Raw genomic sequence first — 17,069 nt, forward strand, 5'->3', positions numbered from 1 at the left:
CGATCATCGAGAAAATACGCGCCGCATTGAACTGAGCCGGATAAGGCCGAGAAGTGCGCTTGAGGTGACGAACATAGTATGCCAACAACACAAGACGCTCCTCCGCAGTGGGTGAAATTGCTACACCATTGCGAGGAATCATTGCCGGGGCTCCAGGTTGTTCTGCGTTAGGATTCGGAAGCGTACCCCCGGGACGACGGATGTTCTTACACATGTCCTTGATGAAATCATCCGTTGCGATCTCGAAAACATCCATAGACGTAATCGAATCCGTGATAGCATCGCGTTGTTCGACATCAACAATGCCGATTGCTTGTAAAGCATTTCGAACTTGAGCTAAAGCAGCTGCCATGGTCAACTTTCGTCTTCTTCACCTGTCTTAAATTTCATGAAACTTCGTAAGCTGGTTTGACAACATTCAGTGTTCTTTCTGCACCACGTGAACACGAGAATTATTGATCACTGATAACATCACATGTGAACACCACATAAATACCATGTAAGTGATATCGATATTGAATACCGTTTGAGAACCATTTCAATAAAACGCGACAAACACCATTTTCATGTCGCAACCCATAATACGAGATATTTGGCTGATATCTATCAGAGTGGAGGATCAACGATTACCGTTTGGTACAAGTCCGATAATTGTTGCTGTATAAGTAAATGTTCCATGCAAACAAACTACTTATCATCCACACATGGATAAAGCTTGGATCCGAGCTTTTAGCAAACAATAAATTCTTGTGCAATGCACCTTCTTTGGTAGATGAAGAGATCCATGGAAGCGTCCCACCATGGAGATTTTGCCTCGTTTCAGACCGTTAGACGGATACGAAACCCAGTTACCGATCAACATGTCTACCACATGGACCATTACGAGAAACTGGCAGTATAATCCAGGCCTCTGCAGGCTTCGGCGACTCAACAACGACATGAAGAGCCAGGTATTTTAGCTTTACCTCCCCAGGCACTATCGGACTTGGCGATCACTCAAATCACAACAAATCACCCTACCTTTGATCCCGCTACCTCAGCTTAGAACGATGGGTCTGATAAACTAGAAAACTGCAACGATAACGGGCTAAAACGTGTCTGTGGGACCAAAGGATTGTAGATACGATAAAAAGACGTAAAACAAAGACTTATAAGCATAAACCCAAGATAAAGGGATAATGAACCCCGATATTCTTGTCGTAGGGTTTTTCTAGTTATACGTAAGCAACACAAAACACAAACGCAATTTGCGGAAGAACAACTGACTGTGAAAGCTGTTTGCCAGACGTCAGCAAGTTAGGTATCACTGTGCAGTAACTATAACCCTATTTGATATCCCAGTGCAATTTGTTGATATCCCAGTGCAATTACTTATATAAAATGTGATATCCCAGTGTAAAGATAAAATATACATTCACGAATATGTTTACAACACCCGGATATCATTTTCCTTAGGGTGTTTTCAAAGCGTCACTTTACATTAGTAAGGATTTGAAAAAGATTTTATTGCTTTAGAAAAGAAGTATTGTTCTCCGGGTTAACCAAGAGGGTTTACTAATGTTGTTGGACACTGAACCCAGAGGAATTACTTACAACATCGGACAGTGAACTGGGAGGGAATACTTATATGTCGCACTGTGAACTCAGAGGGAATATTTATATGTCGCACTGTGAACTCAGAGGGTTAACTTATGAGGAGTTTTTAGGTAGATTTTATACATCATTGTAGGAAAGTACTACTCTGGGTTCTCCCTCCCCTTAGGCACACTCGGCCTCGGCACTTCCGTCAAAACACTCACAAACACTCAGACAATCACAACAAACTTATACCTTTGATCCCACAGGGACACAGAACGACTTTGGGTCTGATAAACTAGAAAACTGCAACGATAACCGACTAGAATCGCACTAGAATAGCACAAGATCACTAGTGTAGTTACGAAACAGAGCAAAACACAAATTATACCATGATCTGCCTGAGCAGACCAGTCTTAGTCTAACGTACATATGACAGACGCTTGACGTGGGGTTTTTTCTATGTTAACCCGTTGTCGTTGCAGTTTTCTACAGTTACTTATATAAAATGTGATATCCCAGTGTAAAGATAAAATAAACACTCACGAGTATTTTTACAACACCCGGATATCATTTTCCTTAGGTATCTCCCTCCCCTTAGATCTCTCTACCCTTATCCTAACCAACAACTATTGGTGACACCACAAACTTTGGTTGCGGGACATTTGTGTGTGCCGGTATTTGATATCCAAACGTCTCCGCAACTTCGTTTGTTCTCTCCGCCAAACTGACTGGCCCCAGATACGGGGTCACACCGTCAGCACAGCGTAGTTCAGGGTACTTATAGCCTGATACCAACATGCGCGATCCCAACAGATTTGTGTGCCCCAATCCCAACACAACACTGTCTATTGCCATTTGTTCTTCTATTTTCAGCAGAGTCATTGGTACAGTCTGGATAATTACTAGTGTAGCCGTCACCAGTACTGCAGTGAGCACCGCCCCCTCAGATGGAGTCGGGTAGGCAAATGTCAGAATTGTTGATGCCAGCACAATCATGAGACCATTTGACTTGCCTGCCAACGTAAGGTTCACTTCCCTGCTTTTCATAGTGTTATATATATCAATCCAAGGCATTGTTTCTCCTTTGCCTCCAACAGCTATGGCCAGAGCAAGCAAAGAGAATGATTCATATTTTTGCGTTTTGATTGATACCACAAAAACCACAACCAGCGCCGTGAAAATTAAAATCGTGTCACCAATGGTGTTCTGGCTCAGCTCCTCTGCCGCACTATTGGCCACTAGCGCCGTACCGAGTACGTTCCCGAATTTTCCACTGCTCCACGTGAAGACCGGACCTGGACTGCGTTTGTTGGTTGTACATGTTTCAAGCCACAACCGCACAGTCGTGTCGAGTGGCCTGCCCTTAACCAACAACGGCATGCCGGGATTGGCATTATTTATTCCCGTAAGCGGCATCTGGAGAGTCCTGTAAAAGTTGCGCACTGCAGCTCCCGACATAAGTCCGGCAGTATCGTCGTTGGTCGCACAGGTCTCCTTCAGGCTCACCGCTCCGTCCGTTTTCTCTACACATAGACTAACAGCTCCTAAGATGAGCGCTATGTGGTCGGTTGAGTTCTTCCACCCTACAAGTTCCACTTCCCTTGGCAGCACTACGTTAGGGCCGTAGTACCTTTCCAACATTTTATGTAGCAAAGCATTTTCAGAAGTGTAAAACTGTGTACCCTCAGCATCTGGGACAAGGTTCTCGGATAAACATTGTAGTAGCATGTACTCTCTTTCCGGATTATCTCTGATGATCCCAAGATCGCAATTTAACGGTGCAAGCGCTACGTTCGCTACGAGAATTCGCGTTGCATAAGGCCAGGCTCTGCCTATTTCGGTCCCCGGCGTGTACAAACCGTGCAGAACGCTGCGGCGTACCCTACTCATGGCTGTTGTTATTCGCGCGGTGTTTTTGGGCACTAACCACTGTGCTTGGTCGCATGCCAGTATTGAGAAGTTCCCCCCGCACAGGGTGTACTCGACAAGCCTTTCTGAGGCAAGCACACATTTTCTCTCAAAGGGACCGTTCTTAAACACCCTTGCAACTGTGCTCCCATTCACGGGGATTCTTTTTATTTCTGCTTCCTTAATGTCGTCCTCAGGCCAGGCACCCCCTTGCTCACACCATGTATTCGTGTAACTCAATGAATGACGGTTGCCCCCATACCTCTCTAATTTGATCAACCGCCACTTCACCCTTGCAGCCACAATCATCTTCACTACCAGCTGGAGAAGTCTCTCATCCTCAGGGCTGACCTTTATCAGGTTTGCAGCGTACGGCTGTGACGGGTAAAACACTCTGGAGCCGCGTAAAACTCGCGAATGAAGCACTCCCAAGGATTCCAGTACCGCCTCTAGCTCGACCGTTTTTACAAAGTCACCTACTCCGGGATCCATTGGACGGTTCATGCCCAAGTGGATGATAGCAATATGCAGCAGGAAGTTCAACCTACCCAAGGACATGTTCATCAATGAGGTACTTCTATCGGCTAGTGCCGACTTCGCTTCAACTGTCTTGAGGATGTTAACACCCGGGTCCGCTAGCATCGCAAACGCCAGTGCGGGTTCCGTTGTCATCTCCAGGCACGTCTTTATCATGCTATCCGTTATGCCGTCAAAAGCTACTATCGAATTCATTGTGTTTCGGAAGTCCAGCCGAAGTCCAGCTGAAGGCGGCGGACTTTCCCTGAGGAATGTCAGGATAGCATCGTTTGCAGCCATCTGGTACCCATTTAAGTTTCTCGTGATTCTATGCATGACCAGGGAAAGTACTCTTGAAACCAGCAGCTCTCTGAGTCCTGCCACACTCTCAAACAAGATCTTAACGTTCATTGCGTGGCGAAATGACAGATCATCAGTTGTATTTAGCAAAGTCAGCCCTCCATGTACCATGAGCAGTAGCTCCTCCTGCGTCACGTGACGTTGGCCTAACAGTCCTGGGTCACGCATTACTAGATCAGCAACGTCGCTTGAAAGGCAAACTCTCACCCCAGCAGCGTTGGCGACCACAGTAACGTTAGCGTAATAAACACCCCACGGTGAACACCGCACCTCCACGTGATGGTTGCCGGATGTAAAATCCTTACGATGGCCACCATTTCCGTAACTTCCATTCCTGAACGCATCTCGGACAAATGCAACCGCCATCACCTCCTTGTCGTTTCCACATTCTCCGCCCGACATTCTTCTCTGCTCATGAGTCGGGTATTGCCAGCGCGCGCTTGAGACACTCCGGCTCCTTGTTAAGATGCTGCCCCGTCGAGCGAGTGGCCTCAGCGGTGATACGTTCTTTCCATTTTTGTTTGAATTCATGTTTGTTTTGTTGTCTTGCAACTTAGATTGCTCTTCAAGTCCGGCGCAATCCCAACACACACTTGTGGCGAAGTCGGAGTGGATAATATTGTACCCTCGCGGATGAAAGTCGTATTTCAAAGAATTTGTGAATTCAGGGTGATTGGTATGCTACTCGTGTGGTCCAAGCTTGAGAACCTCCTATTCGTAATGATTGACAAAAGACTGCATTGATCCGAGCGAATGTTAGTGACTAGGCCCGATCTTGAGGGCCATGAAATTCGTGATTAATGGCCATTCACAGATATGCCAAATTGCCCTCTTACCGCTGACCGTTCACTGAGGGCTTGGAAGATTCAAATTGCGTGACATCAATCTACCCACGTCGCTTGACTCGCCTGACTCTCCCTCTCATTCCGTGAATTGTTGTAATGATGTAAGGACACCAGCATATCAGAAAGGATGGAAGACTCATGCTGCAAATGCTCGCTTTGCCATCCCGCTTTCTACTGTTCCGTTTGGTGATGTTTGTTACACCTTATATTGATCAGAGCTCGACTTCTCCCTCTTTTTTATTTAACAGAATCGTGATGACAAAATTACAACATTTTGTCTCTGCGAAAGAATCAAGCTTACAGTCAGCGTTGGGTTACAATTTGGCAAGTTCCCTGTCTCCACTGATTCTGCTTGTTGATGTTTTCTACGAATTACGGGACTCCACGAGTAGACATAATGACCAGCATGCTTGGGATCTGGGTTTGAATCCGCAAAATTCGTCTGCTTCGGTCAACTTAACGGTGATCGTTTGCTTCTGTTTGGTGATGAATAGAACTGTGTGAAAGAGGCTTGTATCTATTTTACACTTATGCACTGAACTTGGGCATAGAGCAGCAAAGACGAATAGTTTCGATAAAATCGCATCGTCCGTGAACAATTTGACTCACGTCATTTACAAATAAATAAGACGAATATACTAATCCGGTTTCGAAGAGGCGGGAAAGTCACTAATCCTGCCAAATTATAGATTTCCTAAGTACCAAAGATGGGTGGTAAGTGCCTACCTAAGTAGCCACAATTTAGCGCGCCGTCGCTTATTAAAACAAAATACTTAACGTAAAGCCAACGTTTGTCATAATTGCAATCATCAAAAACATGCTTTGCAATATACTGAGTCTGAGGCTACACTATCTTACATGTATGAGCAAAATGAAGGAATAAGGTTATGAGACTCATACTTGTCTCCTAATAGATAATAGCATTGCATTGAAGCATACGCCAACAAAAGCATCAAAAGAAGCATTGACGGGAGCATTTAAAAACCAAGCACTGACAGGTATATTGACAAAAGCATTGATGGGTGCATCAACAAAAGCATTGATGGGACATTGATGGTGCATTATCAAAGTGTCGACGGGAGCTTCAAGAAAAGCACTGACGGCGGGGGGGAGGGGGTTGGGCATCATTGACAAAAGCATGGGTATTGAAAAGTACAGCCTTGGCAAAAACTCATTGACCGGAGCGTAAAAAAGCAGTCGACCAAAATTGTCCTTCACTCCAAATCAAGGTGTGTTTACAGGAAGATACGTGCTGTCATCCTATCGCAAAGGGCTGACCTGCACGGCCAAGTGCCTTGGAGACAACGCATGTATCGCCAGGTACATTGCGCGCTACGGCAAGGCCAATTTGTACAATCTCTTGAAAGGTACTATTGAGAGCGATTCTACCGTCACGGCATTCGATCCGAAATCCCTGCAAAGCTGCTGATTCAGGGTAGTCGGCACGATCGTAACTACGATTGCTACGTCTGTCGCGGAATACCGTCAATGGTTGTGCTCAATATTTTCCATTGTGGTGACAGCAAAGATCGTGACAGAAAATGTATCAATTTTTTTCAACACTTTTATTCGATGCCGATACGGTTCAATAAAAACAGTCGAAAACGAAGACAATTATATTAGATATGACCATGACCGCTCTAAATACTCAGGAAAGCACTCGCGACCCGTCTTTGCTACTTAGGAAATCTAGGATTTGGCCTTATTTGTGATTTTGCGGCCTCATTGAGACCGGATTAGTGAATTTCCTCGATAAATAAGTTACACTAGAGATGCAGATTGACAGTGAATTAAAATTTTTGTTCATTTGGCCTTTGAATCGCAATGCTCACAGATATTCACTCCTGCAATCAAATTCACAACAGTGGGCGATTTATGTGAATGGTCTCTATAAAGCAAGAGACCAACACAACGCCCTTGAAACAGGAACTGATAGTGAATCCACTGAACCCTCAAGTTTTTATCTGCCTTTCGGCTGAGCTTGTCATGTTACATTCGTTGGCAATCAATCTAAATGACATTGGTCTGGCACATGCGCTATGATAGCAGCTAACGCTATATTTTCAAAACAGATTGCGATTGTGACACATTGAAGAGGTTTCGTACCATAAAACGATCACCGACTCCCATCTTCTTCGCAGCAACAACCTCCAAGAACGCCTTGAACAGACAACACAGTATCCAATCCTTTCGGACACATGGCTAATAAGTGCCTTGTGTTGGCGCCCATGCCAAGCTTCAATACTGGTTTGAGATACCCCCAACTGAAGAGTTCACACAATTGTTCATCAAGTTGAAGTCACCTCCCTGGCTGTCCGAAGACTTGAGAGCATGATGCAACGCGAAAGGTTTCCACAGCAGAAGCAGAATTCGAGCCTTAGACAATAAGATTCATTGTGATTGTCTACTGATGGAGACGATCTTGTTGCCTAGGTTCCATCAAAAACAATATGCTCGCCCACGGTGCAGCGTATATTTGCCTCCAGAGAGAAATATATATCTTTGTTTGCACTACTAGAAACGGGTAACTTGTCTGTTTACAGCTAATGATCGTCGCTTGCTAACGAAATCCACGTTCCGAGTACGGCAAACATTGCCCCAAATAAGATCATGAGCTTGTTAAAAAGGACTTCGCCAGGGAAAAACAATGCTGCAATTCGGTTGCCTTTCTTGTTTTTCTTGGCGAGCAAGCTGATATTTACAATAGCAGGGAAGATGTAGATAACAACGGATCCAAATACGCTTCCCACAATCCCGATTACGGTGGCGAGTTCGTGTTCCGTAACAAAGCATGCGGCAACCGCAATTGCCGACAGAATACCAAAGGAGATGGTGTTCTGCTTCAAATCACGGTTCGTGGTGTTTGGCTGGTCCAGTTTGAGTAGCGAAAACAATGCTGCCTTGAGGCCAGCGAACATTAGCGCGTATCCAGAAATAATGGCAATCCCGGTAAAGAGACGAGCCGCCGTTGCCATAAGATCCACCGAGCTATGATAATTGTTGAGAAGCAATGCCTGAGAATGCTTTCCGAAAGTGGCAAATCCAAGCATCATCATACACCAAAAAACTAAACCAGTTCCGCCAATGCCTGCCGCCATGACTCCTTTAAGAGTCGGAACCGTACGATCTTTGAGCTCCATGTAGTATTTGACCGCGTTATAGTGACATGCGTAGGCAACACAGCACATGTTCATCAAAGTAAAAAGGCCTTTGCCGGCGTACATGGAAGGAATGTCCGCCAGATACCCTAGTACCCCAGATTGTGTGTGTGGAAAGTTGGCTAGAGGTGCCGGTTGAAACTTGGTTGCCATGAGATCAAAATACTTTCCACCTTCAGCGTAGGATCCATCAACCAGTCTTTTCCCCACAAAGAAAACTGTGTAAAATATGCCAAGCAAGCCTGTCATGGAGCTGTACTTGAGAGCCGAAAGGTCTTTCTTCAAGCATAGTGGTAAAATGGGAACTGCGTGGAGCAGGAGTAGCACGGGCCAGCGTTTTTGTAGCACCGATGGAAGGCCCTTCACACCAGAAACGAGTGACCCAAAGATGTCGCCGATAAACGCAGAGTAGAAAAGTAAACATCCCACGGTCAAGAATACGCATCCAACATCTGGTATGTATGTGGTGAGTTTCCCATTTGGTACAGTTCGTTCCCACACCGCAGACAAAGATTCCCCGGCGGCATGCTCTTCCTTAGACTGCACCAATACAACATCGGCTGCCCGCGCGAAGGACACAAGTGAATACCAACTCAAGGCACCAAAAACAACAAGGACCGCAGTTGCGAGGACCGGACCTGTGCCGCCTGCCGCCGCCATTCCGTAGGCTTTATGATTCAAACAGGGAAAAAATGAGATGAGTGATATGAGTACACGCTCGCTTGTGTCAGAATGTAAGCTCCGTATTGTAAGTCCTACCTATTGGAAGCATCCCGTGCGGGCACAAATCGGCCAAAACGTTGGCCACTGCCGTTGGTGATGACATGAGCTCATCGTCGTGCCCTACCGAAGTCGCGACGTGCTTCTTCGTTAGAACTCGCTTCCCCTTTGGAGCGGGGATCGCAGCGGCACCACCTCGGATAGCAGTCACAGAGCTCACAGTATACGTCGGTCGTGCCGCTGTGGTTGAAAACAATGAAATTGATCCGTCCGCTATGGATGGACGCAAACATGATAACAGGATTGCAAGCCCGAAGAAGAGCTTGCTTTTGGAATGAATCATTTTCTATTTTGAATGAAGCTGAATGTGACGAGTAAGGAAGACTTTGTGTTGATCCTTGCGTAGTTAAATAGCAATTGACGGTGACTGTGAGCACAATAACTTCTCGACAGTATTCATATCGGGCGATGTCGTCATTTGGCGAAATCGGTGGCTATTTTCATGTCAAGTGTCAGTTACTTGGTGTCTCCAGCTGTCGGGGGGAGGGGGGATTTGATTGTGGAACCGGGGAACCGCACGAAACAAATCCAATTGCATCAACATGGAAAAACGCGAGTACGTTTGGGTCGTAAAGTGTCCAAACCTGCCGATCGTCATCCCTACGCTGATCTCTCGTCCAAAGAGGCCACGATCGCTGTGGAAGAGAGCCTTGCCTAGTAGTGACCACATGCCCAAGATAAAAAACTTTGGTCTTGTTTACTGTTTTTGTAAGGCATTTTGCATCTACGTATTTGGTTATGATTTGAACGGAAAAGTGGGATTTCGTGAAGAATTGGCGTAAAGGTTGCTCCGCTTCGGAGCACTAGTCGTCGAAAAATCTGGCTGTCTAAACGAAGAAAGTCGCGACCTAATCCATCCCTACTGTTGTGGAAATTTGTGTCTATTCTTGACGCCATGCAATATTGACTGCTAACCAGTGGAAGGGCGCCGCGCAGGATACCCGAATTTTGAAACATCGACCCTAGACCATTTCATTGCGTGTTGGAATAGATGGCGTATGCATACTTTCTACCTTTCGATTTTCGCAATTGAGACAACAACACTTGTCAGCACACGAGAGACCGTTTCGAAAGCATTCGCAGTATTTGCGGATGCATTTGTTGTTTTTACACGCGCACCCGAGTCCTACAGGTCGATCTTTGGTTTGAAAGGCATCTGGGCGCTTTTGCAAAGTATGCTTGATCGCTTGCTTCCGTTCTGGGTGATCTTCTACTGAATTCGCGCAGGCTATGCATGTACAAATTCCTGGCTGGCACATTTTTCCGGCCTGAAAGCAGGTGCAATAAAGTTTGAGGCAGCGTGACCGAATACAGTTGCAAGCAACTTGGCCAGCGGGCAGCTTTTGTACAGCACTGGCGACACCTGCTGTAACAAACGCCCTAGGATTTCGGGCGAGAATTGCTCGAATCGCATTCGTACGGGCACCTTGGGGACCGCTTTCGTTTATGGTGTTCTTGCACGCTGTACAGTTACAGTTAATTGGATTACATCGTCGTCCTGCCTTGAAGCAGTCACAGTACAATGCGACACACTTCGACTTCGGGCAGCTGCAGCCCGTCGGGTTTTCTTGTAGTGGGCCGATTTCGAGTGTTGCAGATACGAGCAAATCAAATTTGTCGAATCCTTTCGTACGTTTCACCTGTACTTCCATCCTTGGTAGTAGAGCGCGCTTACCGGTATATCTAGAGTCTTTTTCGGAAAATACGGCGCCTCTTGGGGAGCGCAAATCTGGAGGCGTTGGGGGGTCTTCGTTGGACACTGAAACCGGAACTTCGTGTTCTAGGGTAGGAAGAGCAGACTTGAAGGGATAAGATGTATACCGTCGGTCGGTCGAAGAGGGAGAGTCACTGATAGGTGCCATACCGCGACCACGGTAATAATGAGTAGTCTGTGTTTGTCTTTTGCCTTTGGCAATGGAGAGACATGCTTGTCGACCTCGTGTCCAAGTCAAAGAAGGAGGGTGCGACCGGTCATTGCGACGACTGTACGAATACCGTTCACTCGAAACTGAGAACCCAGTAGATGTGGGTGGATGAGTCCAATGCCACGAACCGTGCTCTTCATCAGAGCACGCTACGCCACGAATGGGCTGGTGTGCATTTTGGTTGAAGCCATTTTGAGCGTCATTCGACGAATGAGCAAGACGTAAACTCATAGAGTGATCAGGTCTCGTTCGATACCCTTGTCCATCTTCAATACTTCCATTCTTGGGAACTTGGTCAAAGACACTTACCCCAGAATGATACACGGAGCGATTTTGCTCACTCTCACTTCCCCGCTCAATATGACTGAAATTCTCGACGTCATAGGCATACGATGGTCGTGGCATCAAAGCGTTTTATTAATCTCAAAGTTGGTGATATTTGGAGACTTCACACTAATTTTATGACTGTGGTTTCCCAGGGTATTACGGCTGGAAAGATCGATCAACTCCCTAGTTGTGCATTGTTTCAAAATATAGTTCGATTTTTCAGATTTTGGAGAGAGAAAAATTTCCAGCAACGTCTTGGCGTACCTCCATTAAGAAAGTTAATACTAAGCCCCTTTTTGTTCAAAGTCTCAAACATGTGTGGACCGTTCGAACGCAATGAATTTGTTACGTTGAGTTTTCAAGCAAAATTATGTTTTCAGACCAATCCTATCTCTCAAGCGAGTATCTTTAAAACCACACTATTCGTCCCATTTACCGTCTCCGATCAAGATACTCGAAGTGTCAATTACTGTCTCCGTGTCAGCAATGGCTGCATGATCATTCGTTTTAGTTTCGACACCTTCTTCGTCTTGTTCCATTTCTTTCTCGACAACAACCACATCATCCAGATTCTGCTCCTCGATTTGGATTGCCTGCTCAGTAGCAACTGTCTTCTGATCTTCCTCTACCTTAAGCTCAGGTGGAGGAATAAAATGGGGGAGACGGCCCCGTTGGAAATCGTTGATAATCATAAGTGCCGCAGTCCGAATACAGGGGTCACCACCCTTTAGCAAACGACCTGATCGCCTCGCGATCATTTCCATAAGCTCTCCGCTACTACTCCATGTCTCCTCTCCATCCTTTGGTAGCTTGTATTGTGCCGCAATGTGCTCACGTTTCACCTTGCCCATAATCGCATCGATAAAGTCCTCTGGATTTTCCAAGCGCTCCGCTCGAACCACTCCCTTGAGCACGGAATCCTCTTCCGTATCACCAGCTGTATCGACAACAACACCGGGACAGTCGATAAGGGATATTCGTTTGAAGAGGGTAACATACTGCCAGATTTTGGTTTCACCAGGAATGGGTGCCACTTTGCAAGATTTTTTTGAAATGAGTGTATTGATGACCGACGATTTGCCAACATTGGGATAGCCAATAACACCAACACTGATTTGCTTTTTGTCTTCGTGAAGCTTTCCAAACTGTCGTAGTAAGCTTATTAAGGCCCCTTTTCCAAACGCATTTGTTAGTGATGCATGAAAGGCGATGGTTGGACGAACGGCAGCCAACTCGCCCATCCATCGCTTGGCAACCCAGTTCGGCACGAGATCGATCTTGTTCAAAACAAAGACCAAGTGCTTGTGAGAAGCATTTTTGGCGATATGACGTTCAATCATGGTACAGCGGGTACCCGGTACATTTCGAGCATCAATGATATGCAAAACAACATCTGAACAATCCACGACTTTAAAGAACTCTCCCCAAATTCGTTTTGATTGTCCCTTAAGGAAGAGATCGTCTTTCTTCTCATGCCGCCAGTCAATGCCCTCGCCTTCGGAGCGCTCCAAGTGTGAGTCTCGGCCCCAGGGAACGATACCCTCACGAGTGTTGACTTGTTGATACGTTCCTTGGCTCTTCTGTGCCGTTTCTAAGAGCGACGAGTAGGCGGAAGGCTCATGTTCCGTATTGGACAACACTACTATAGCCTCTCCTTCGCCAGTCTTGATGTCTTCTTTGCTGTCTGCCGATTCAGCCGCGCGTTGTACGAAAAGCTGATCAAGTTTGACTCTCTTTCGACGAGAATTCTTTCCAAATGCTTGATCGAACGGCTCTTGTTCTAAAAGCGCGGCTTTCTGGTTTCCGGCCTTGTACTCGGCGGCATCCTGTAAGAGGCCCATTGGCAGCTTTTTGCGTTTAAGGACTACGGAGTATGGATCAGCCACTTTCTCCGTCATTTCTTGACGAAAACGATCGAGTTCGGTGGCACCAACCACGCGCGTATTCCCGAACCATCGGCGATCGGGTTGTATGCGTCCAGTGGAGGCTTCGATTTTTCGATCACCGGCGCGGTCTTGCATCATAAAGGTTCCCGCCACAATCTTCCCCGCCTTGTTACGAATGGCTTTTCCATTGGAATACATTTTCAAACGCTGGATTGTTTCCGCGGAACGCTCCGACCCGGGTTGCTTGTCGCGGCGTCGGCCTTGCGTGAGTTTGGAACTCGCATTTCCCTTGGGAGTCCGATTGGTTTTTCCCGCTGAGGAAGTATTGGAGATCCCCGACTTCCATCCTGTCTTGGCCATGGTAACAGTGCTCGCGTTTGATAGTGTACTGGTAAAGCGGTTCCTTCGTTCGCTTGGGCACGCGGCTTCCTGCGGTTGTTGCAAGAAATGCGGAAACCTTCAAAGAAAAAGGGTCTTATTTAAGCTCGTTGGGGTGTGTTTTTTGGTTGGTTTCAGAGGCGCTCGACCGACGACAGCGTGATATCAGCTACTGGTTGTTACGTACTGCCTCCTGTTAGTATCAAAACATGGGGACTGTGAATACCAGTTTACGGGATGGGGACGGACGTCGTTCCCGGGCTTGACGATTGTTCTCCTAATTGACAGTGAAAACAATTCCATTTTCCGTATTGATAGGAATGTTGTTCTGTATCTAAGCAAATGATCTCTATCCCTACCCTATCCTAACGGTGGGGATCGCACCGCCAGAACGGGACTGCATCATCGTAACTTATAGGCGCGACCATGGCGTTAGGGCCGTATGTCAATTGACAGTGAGCACCATTCTTTGGTCACAGTTATTTTTACCGTTGTTGTGAAGGCCAAAGTTCAACCCCTTGGGAAACAATGGAAACCATAACCGAACTCGCAACGTTAGCCAACGTCGCTTCGCCAAGCGATGTTGTGTGGAACGAGGAATGCGCCTACACGTTCCACTCGCCGTACACGACCGATCAAGGTATCGTGGTAGATCTGAATACCTTCGTTGGGACGTGTCAAGAAATGGCGCTGACCACCAGCTCTCGAGGAATTTTCGTGCGCATTGTCAAAAGAAGGCAACGCAAAGAAAATAAAGCCGGAGCATTGGAAACTGTCTCCGTAGAAGCACCAACAAAACTAGCTTTGGGCGTGGAGGGAGGCTTTACGACCGAAGAAGATCAGTTCGAGACCGTTTGTACAACTTCCGTTGTCGTTCTGGAAAAAGTTGGCAGCCTGGTACAGATTGCAGCCGAAATCCCCTACACGGAAGAATCCAAGGGGACTTTCCCCACTATGGTGGCCATCAGTGTAGATTCCATCCTCAATCACGCCGGCAATATGTTGCGACAGGATGTCAAAACCTGGCAATTGGATCAAGATGATATTCAGGTGTCGAAGTACGCCGAAAACCTCCCTTTTGTTGACAACGGGGTCGAAATAAGCCCAGATCCAAAATCGTGGAAATGTGAGTCTTCGGGGGCGACCGAAAATTTGTGGCTCAACCTTTCCGACGGCTATATTGGCGGAGGGCGCAAAAACTGGGACGGATCGGGTGGATCCAACGGTGCCTTGGATCATTTTAAGGAATCTGCTACGCAGTATCCACTCGTTGTCAAGCTAGGAACGATCACGGCCGATTTGGAAACCGCGGATTGTTACTCTTATGCTCCCGACGAAGACGGACCCGTCAGGATTCCGAATCTAGCCGGCCTGCTAGAAAAGCGTGGAATCAAAGTTTCTGCCATGTAAGTTACGAATTCATTCCAAAGTCCCCCTTTCACCCGACTTTGTCACCGGTTTGCTCATACGTATCTTCTATTTGAAAAATAACAGGCAAAAGACGGTGAAATCGACAGCAGAGTTAGAGGTAGAGCTAAACGCCAATTACGCCTTTGACGCGATCACCGAGGCAGGAGCGAACTTGACACCGGTGTCGGGGCCGGGTTTGCAAGGTTTGCAAAATTTGGGAAACTCATGCTATCTTAATTCGGTGATGCAGGTCTTAATGGCCGTTCCCGAGCTTAGCAAGCGCTACGGCACATCTCCAGGTGGGAGCCTCACGCAGCACAACTTATTGCAAAATGTCCCTCCCAAGGAAGCAGCAGGTAATTTGCTTACTCAGACAACCAAGCTGGCCAGCGCATTGACTTCGGGTCTCTTTGCCCATCCCATAGCCGAGGAAATAGGGCCAGATGCGAATGCTATGGTCACAGACCCAAAGTACCGATTGGCTCCACGAATGCTAAAGAACGTTGTTGGGAAGAATCACGTCGACTTTTGTACCGGGCAGCAGCAAGATGCGGCTCAATTTCTTCAATACTACCTGGAACTCTTGGAGCTTCAGGAAAGGAAAGCTTCGGCGCGTTTGACCAAGGGAGACGGTCCTTTGTATACGACGTCTCACTTATTCGGGTTTCGCACGACGTCACGTCTGGAATGTCAAGCTGATCAGGCAGTAAAATATAAGGATAGTGCAACCGAAACTATTTGGAGCCTGAGGATTCCCATGGAGAAAGCAGTTGTTCCAAAAGATGGCGATAAGGAGGCTACCGATGTACCTGAGCAAAAGCGCCTCAAAGCCGACGACGAAGAGCCGAAACCGGTTCCTCGCCTGTCGATTGAAGCTTGCTTGGACTCTTGGGCATCGGAAACTACTATTGACGGTTTACAATGGTCCCATTTGGGAAATGCAAAGCATTCCGCTACCCAGAAAACACGCTTGACGAACTTTCCGCGATACATCGTGTTGCAGGCGCAACGATACACACTCGGACCAGATTGGAGTCCGATCAAATTGGAAGTTAGTCTCGACGTTCCGGACGAGATGGATCTGTCCAAGTACAAATTCCTTGGCCCTTTACCAAGCGACCGTGTGGTACCGGCAGAGTCCGCAGACACCGAAGCGAAGACAGCGGATGGTCCTACTACCCCGGCCGTTGACGAAGCTGCCTTAGCACAATTGATGGACATGGGATTCTCACTGAACAGTTGTAAGCGTGCGCTGACCGCTGTCGGTGGGAACAATATAGAAGCAGCCATGGGTTGGGTGTTTGAGCACAACACGGACTCAGATTTTAACGACCCGTTGCCAGACGTTGGAACTGATGTATCTCCAGAAATTGGTAAAGCTGTGGCTGAAAGTGCTGTCCAGTCACTGGCGGATAGTTTAGGCTGTTTTTCTGTTGATCAAGTCCGAGTAGCTTTGGAAGAGACTAACGGGGCGCCTGATCGAGCTGCGGACTGGTTGTTTTCCCACATGGACGACTTGGAAGGTGCTATTTCCGCCTTGAAGAAAAACAGGGCACCCGTTGAGCCTGTGGGGTCTGAGGAAAGTGTTTCGCTAGAAGACGGACCAGGTTTTTACAGGTTGACGGGATTGATTTCGCATATCGGAAAGAACACTGGCAGTGGTCACTATGTGGCTCACTTGAAGAAAGGAGACAAGTGGATTATCTTTAACGACGAAAAGGTTGCTGTCTCTGAGCATCCACCGAAGGAGCATGCATACTTGTATCTACTGCAGCGTACGGATACCATCGACAGTCCGCACGAGAGCTATTAGAAAGTAAATTATATAAACGCGATCGTCTAGCAATTTCAGTAGCTGTTAGCCTGTCACCGATGATTCGAATCCAAGCAGCTCGACTTTGAAAATGGCAAAGCTTCCATTTGTCCAAAAGAAACAATGACTCTAAGCTTGTCATGACGTAGAAATCAATGTAGGCTTACATTTAGTTTTTTTTACAA

The 17,069-nt window shown here is 46.9% G+C and overlaps 5 protein-coding genes across 5 annotated transcripts; 1 reads left to right on the forward strand and 4 right to left on the reverse strand.

The window, feature by feature from the left end:
* Window positions 1–2,193: 2,193 nt before the first annotated feature.
* Window positions 2,194–4,764, reverse strand: PHATRDRAFT_43279 (predicted protein; the record flags this gene model as incomplete). Its single annotated transcript, XM_002177806.1, has 1 exon — window positions 2,194–4,764. One exon carries the CDS (start codon window positions 4,762–4,764, stop codon window positions 2,194–2,196), a length of 2,571 nt encoding a protein of 856 aa, XP_002177842.1.
* A 2,960-nt stretch (window positions 4,765–7,724) lies between these two features.
* Window positions 7,725–9,528, reverse strand: PHATRDRAFT_43280 (predicted protein). Its single transcript, XM_002177807.1, has 2 exons — window positions 9,125–9,528; window positions 7,725–9,033 (listed from the first exon to the last, which is right to left on the reverse strand). Exons 1-2 carry the CDS (start codon window positions 9,426–9,428, stop codon window positions 7,751–7,753), a joined length of 1,587 nt encoding a protein of 528 aa, XP_002177843.1. The 5' UTR covers window positions 9,429–9,528; the 3' UTR covers window positions 7,725–7,750.
* Window positions 9,529–10,107: 579 nt separating this feature from the next.
* On the reverse strand, window positions 10,108–11,475 carry PHATRDRAFT_32462 (predicted protein; the record flags this gene model as incomplete). The annotated part of the gene is made up of 1 exon (XM_002177808.1): window positions 10,108–11,475. One exon carries the CDS (start codon window positions 11,473–11,475, stop codon window positions 10,108–10,110), a length of 1,368 nt encoding a protein of 455 aa, XP_002177844.1.
* Window positions 11,476–11,626: 151 nt separating this feature from the next.
* On the reverse strand, window positions 11,627–13,717 carry PHATRDRAFT_25133 (predicted protein). The gene is made up of 2 exons (XM_002177809.1): window positions 13,041–13,717; window positions 11,627–12,902 (listed from the first exon to the last, which is right to left on the reverse strand). Exons 1-2 carry the CDS (start codon window positions 13,641–13,643, stop codon window positions 11,817–11,819), a joined length of 1,689 nt encoding a protein of 562 aa, XP_002177845.1. The 5' UTR covers window positions 13,644–13,717; the 3' UTR covers window positions 11,627–11,816.
* Window positions 13,718–14,104: 387 nt separating this feature from the next.
* PHATRDRAFT_18008 (predicted protein) lies at window positions 14,105–16,915 on the forward strand. The gene is made up of 3 exons (XM_002177503.1): window positions 14,105–15,067; window positions 15,156–15,843; window positions 15,916–16,915. Exons 1-3 carry the CDS (start codon window positions 14,190–14,192, stop codon window positions 16,882–16,884), a joined length of 2,535 nt encoding a protein of 844 aa, XP_002177539.1. The 5' UTR covers window positions 14,105–14,189; the 3' UTR covers window positions 16,885–16,915.
* Window positions 16,916–17,069: the final 154 nt, after the last annotated feature.

This window comes from Phaeodactylum tricornutum, chromosome 2, assembly GCF_000150955.2.
Source record: "Phaeodactylum tricornutum CCAP 1055/1 chromosome 2, whole genome shotgun sequence".
In the NCBI taxonomy this organism is placed as follows: Eukaryota; Bacillariophyta; class Bacillariophyceae; order Surirellales; family Neidiaceae; genus Phaeodactylum; species Phaeodactylum tricornutum.

Coding starts and splice junctions, on each gene's coding strand:
- PHATRDRAFT_43280 (XM_002177807.1), bottom strand. CDS start 9,428: ATGATTCATTCCAAAAGCAAGCTCTTCTTCGGGCTTGCAATCCTGTTA. Junction 9,034..9,124: donor GCACGGGATGCTTCCAATAG/GTAGGACTTACA, acceptor TGAATCATAAAG/CCTACGGAATGGCGGCGGCA.
- PHATRDRAFT_25133 (XM_002177809.1), bottom strand. CDS start 13,643: ATGGCCAAGACAGGATGGAAGTCGGGGATCTCCAATACTTCCTCAGCG. Junction 12,903..13,040: donor CTGGCGAAGGAGAGGCTATA/GTAGTGTTGTCC, acceptor TCACACTTGGAG/CGCTCCGAAGGCGAGGGCAT.
- PHATRDRAFT_18008 (XM_002177503.1), top strand. CDS start 14,190: ATGGAAACCATAACCGAACTCGCAACGTTAGCCAACGTCGCTTCGCCA. Junction 15,068..15,155: donor GGAATCAAAGTTTCTGCCAT/GTAAGTTACGAA, acceptor GAAAAATAACAG/GCAAAAGACGGTGAAATCGA. Junction 15,844..15,915: donor TTCCCATGGAGAAAGCAGTT/GTTCCAAAAGAT, acceptor GACGACGAAGAG/CCGAAACCGGTTCCTCGCCT.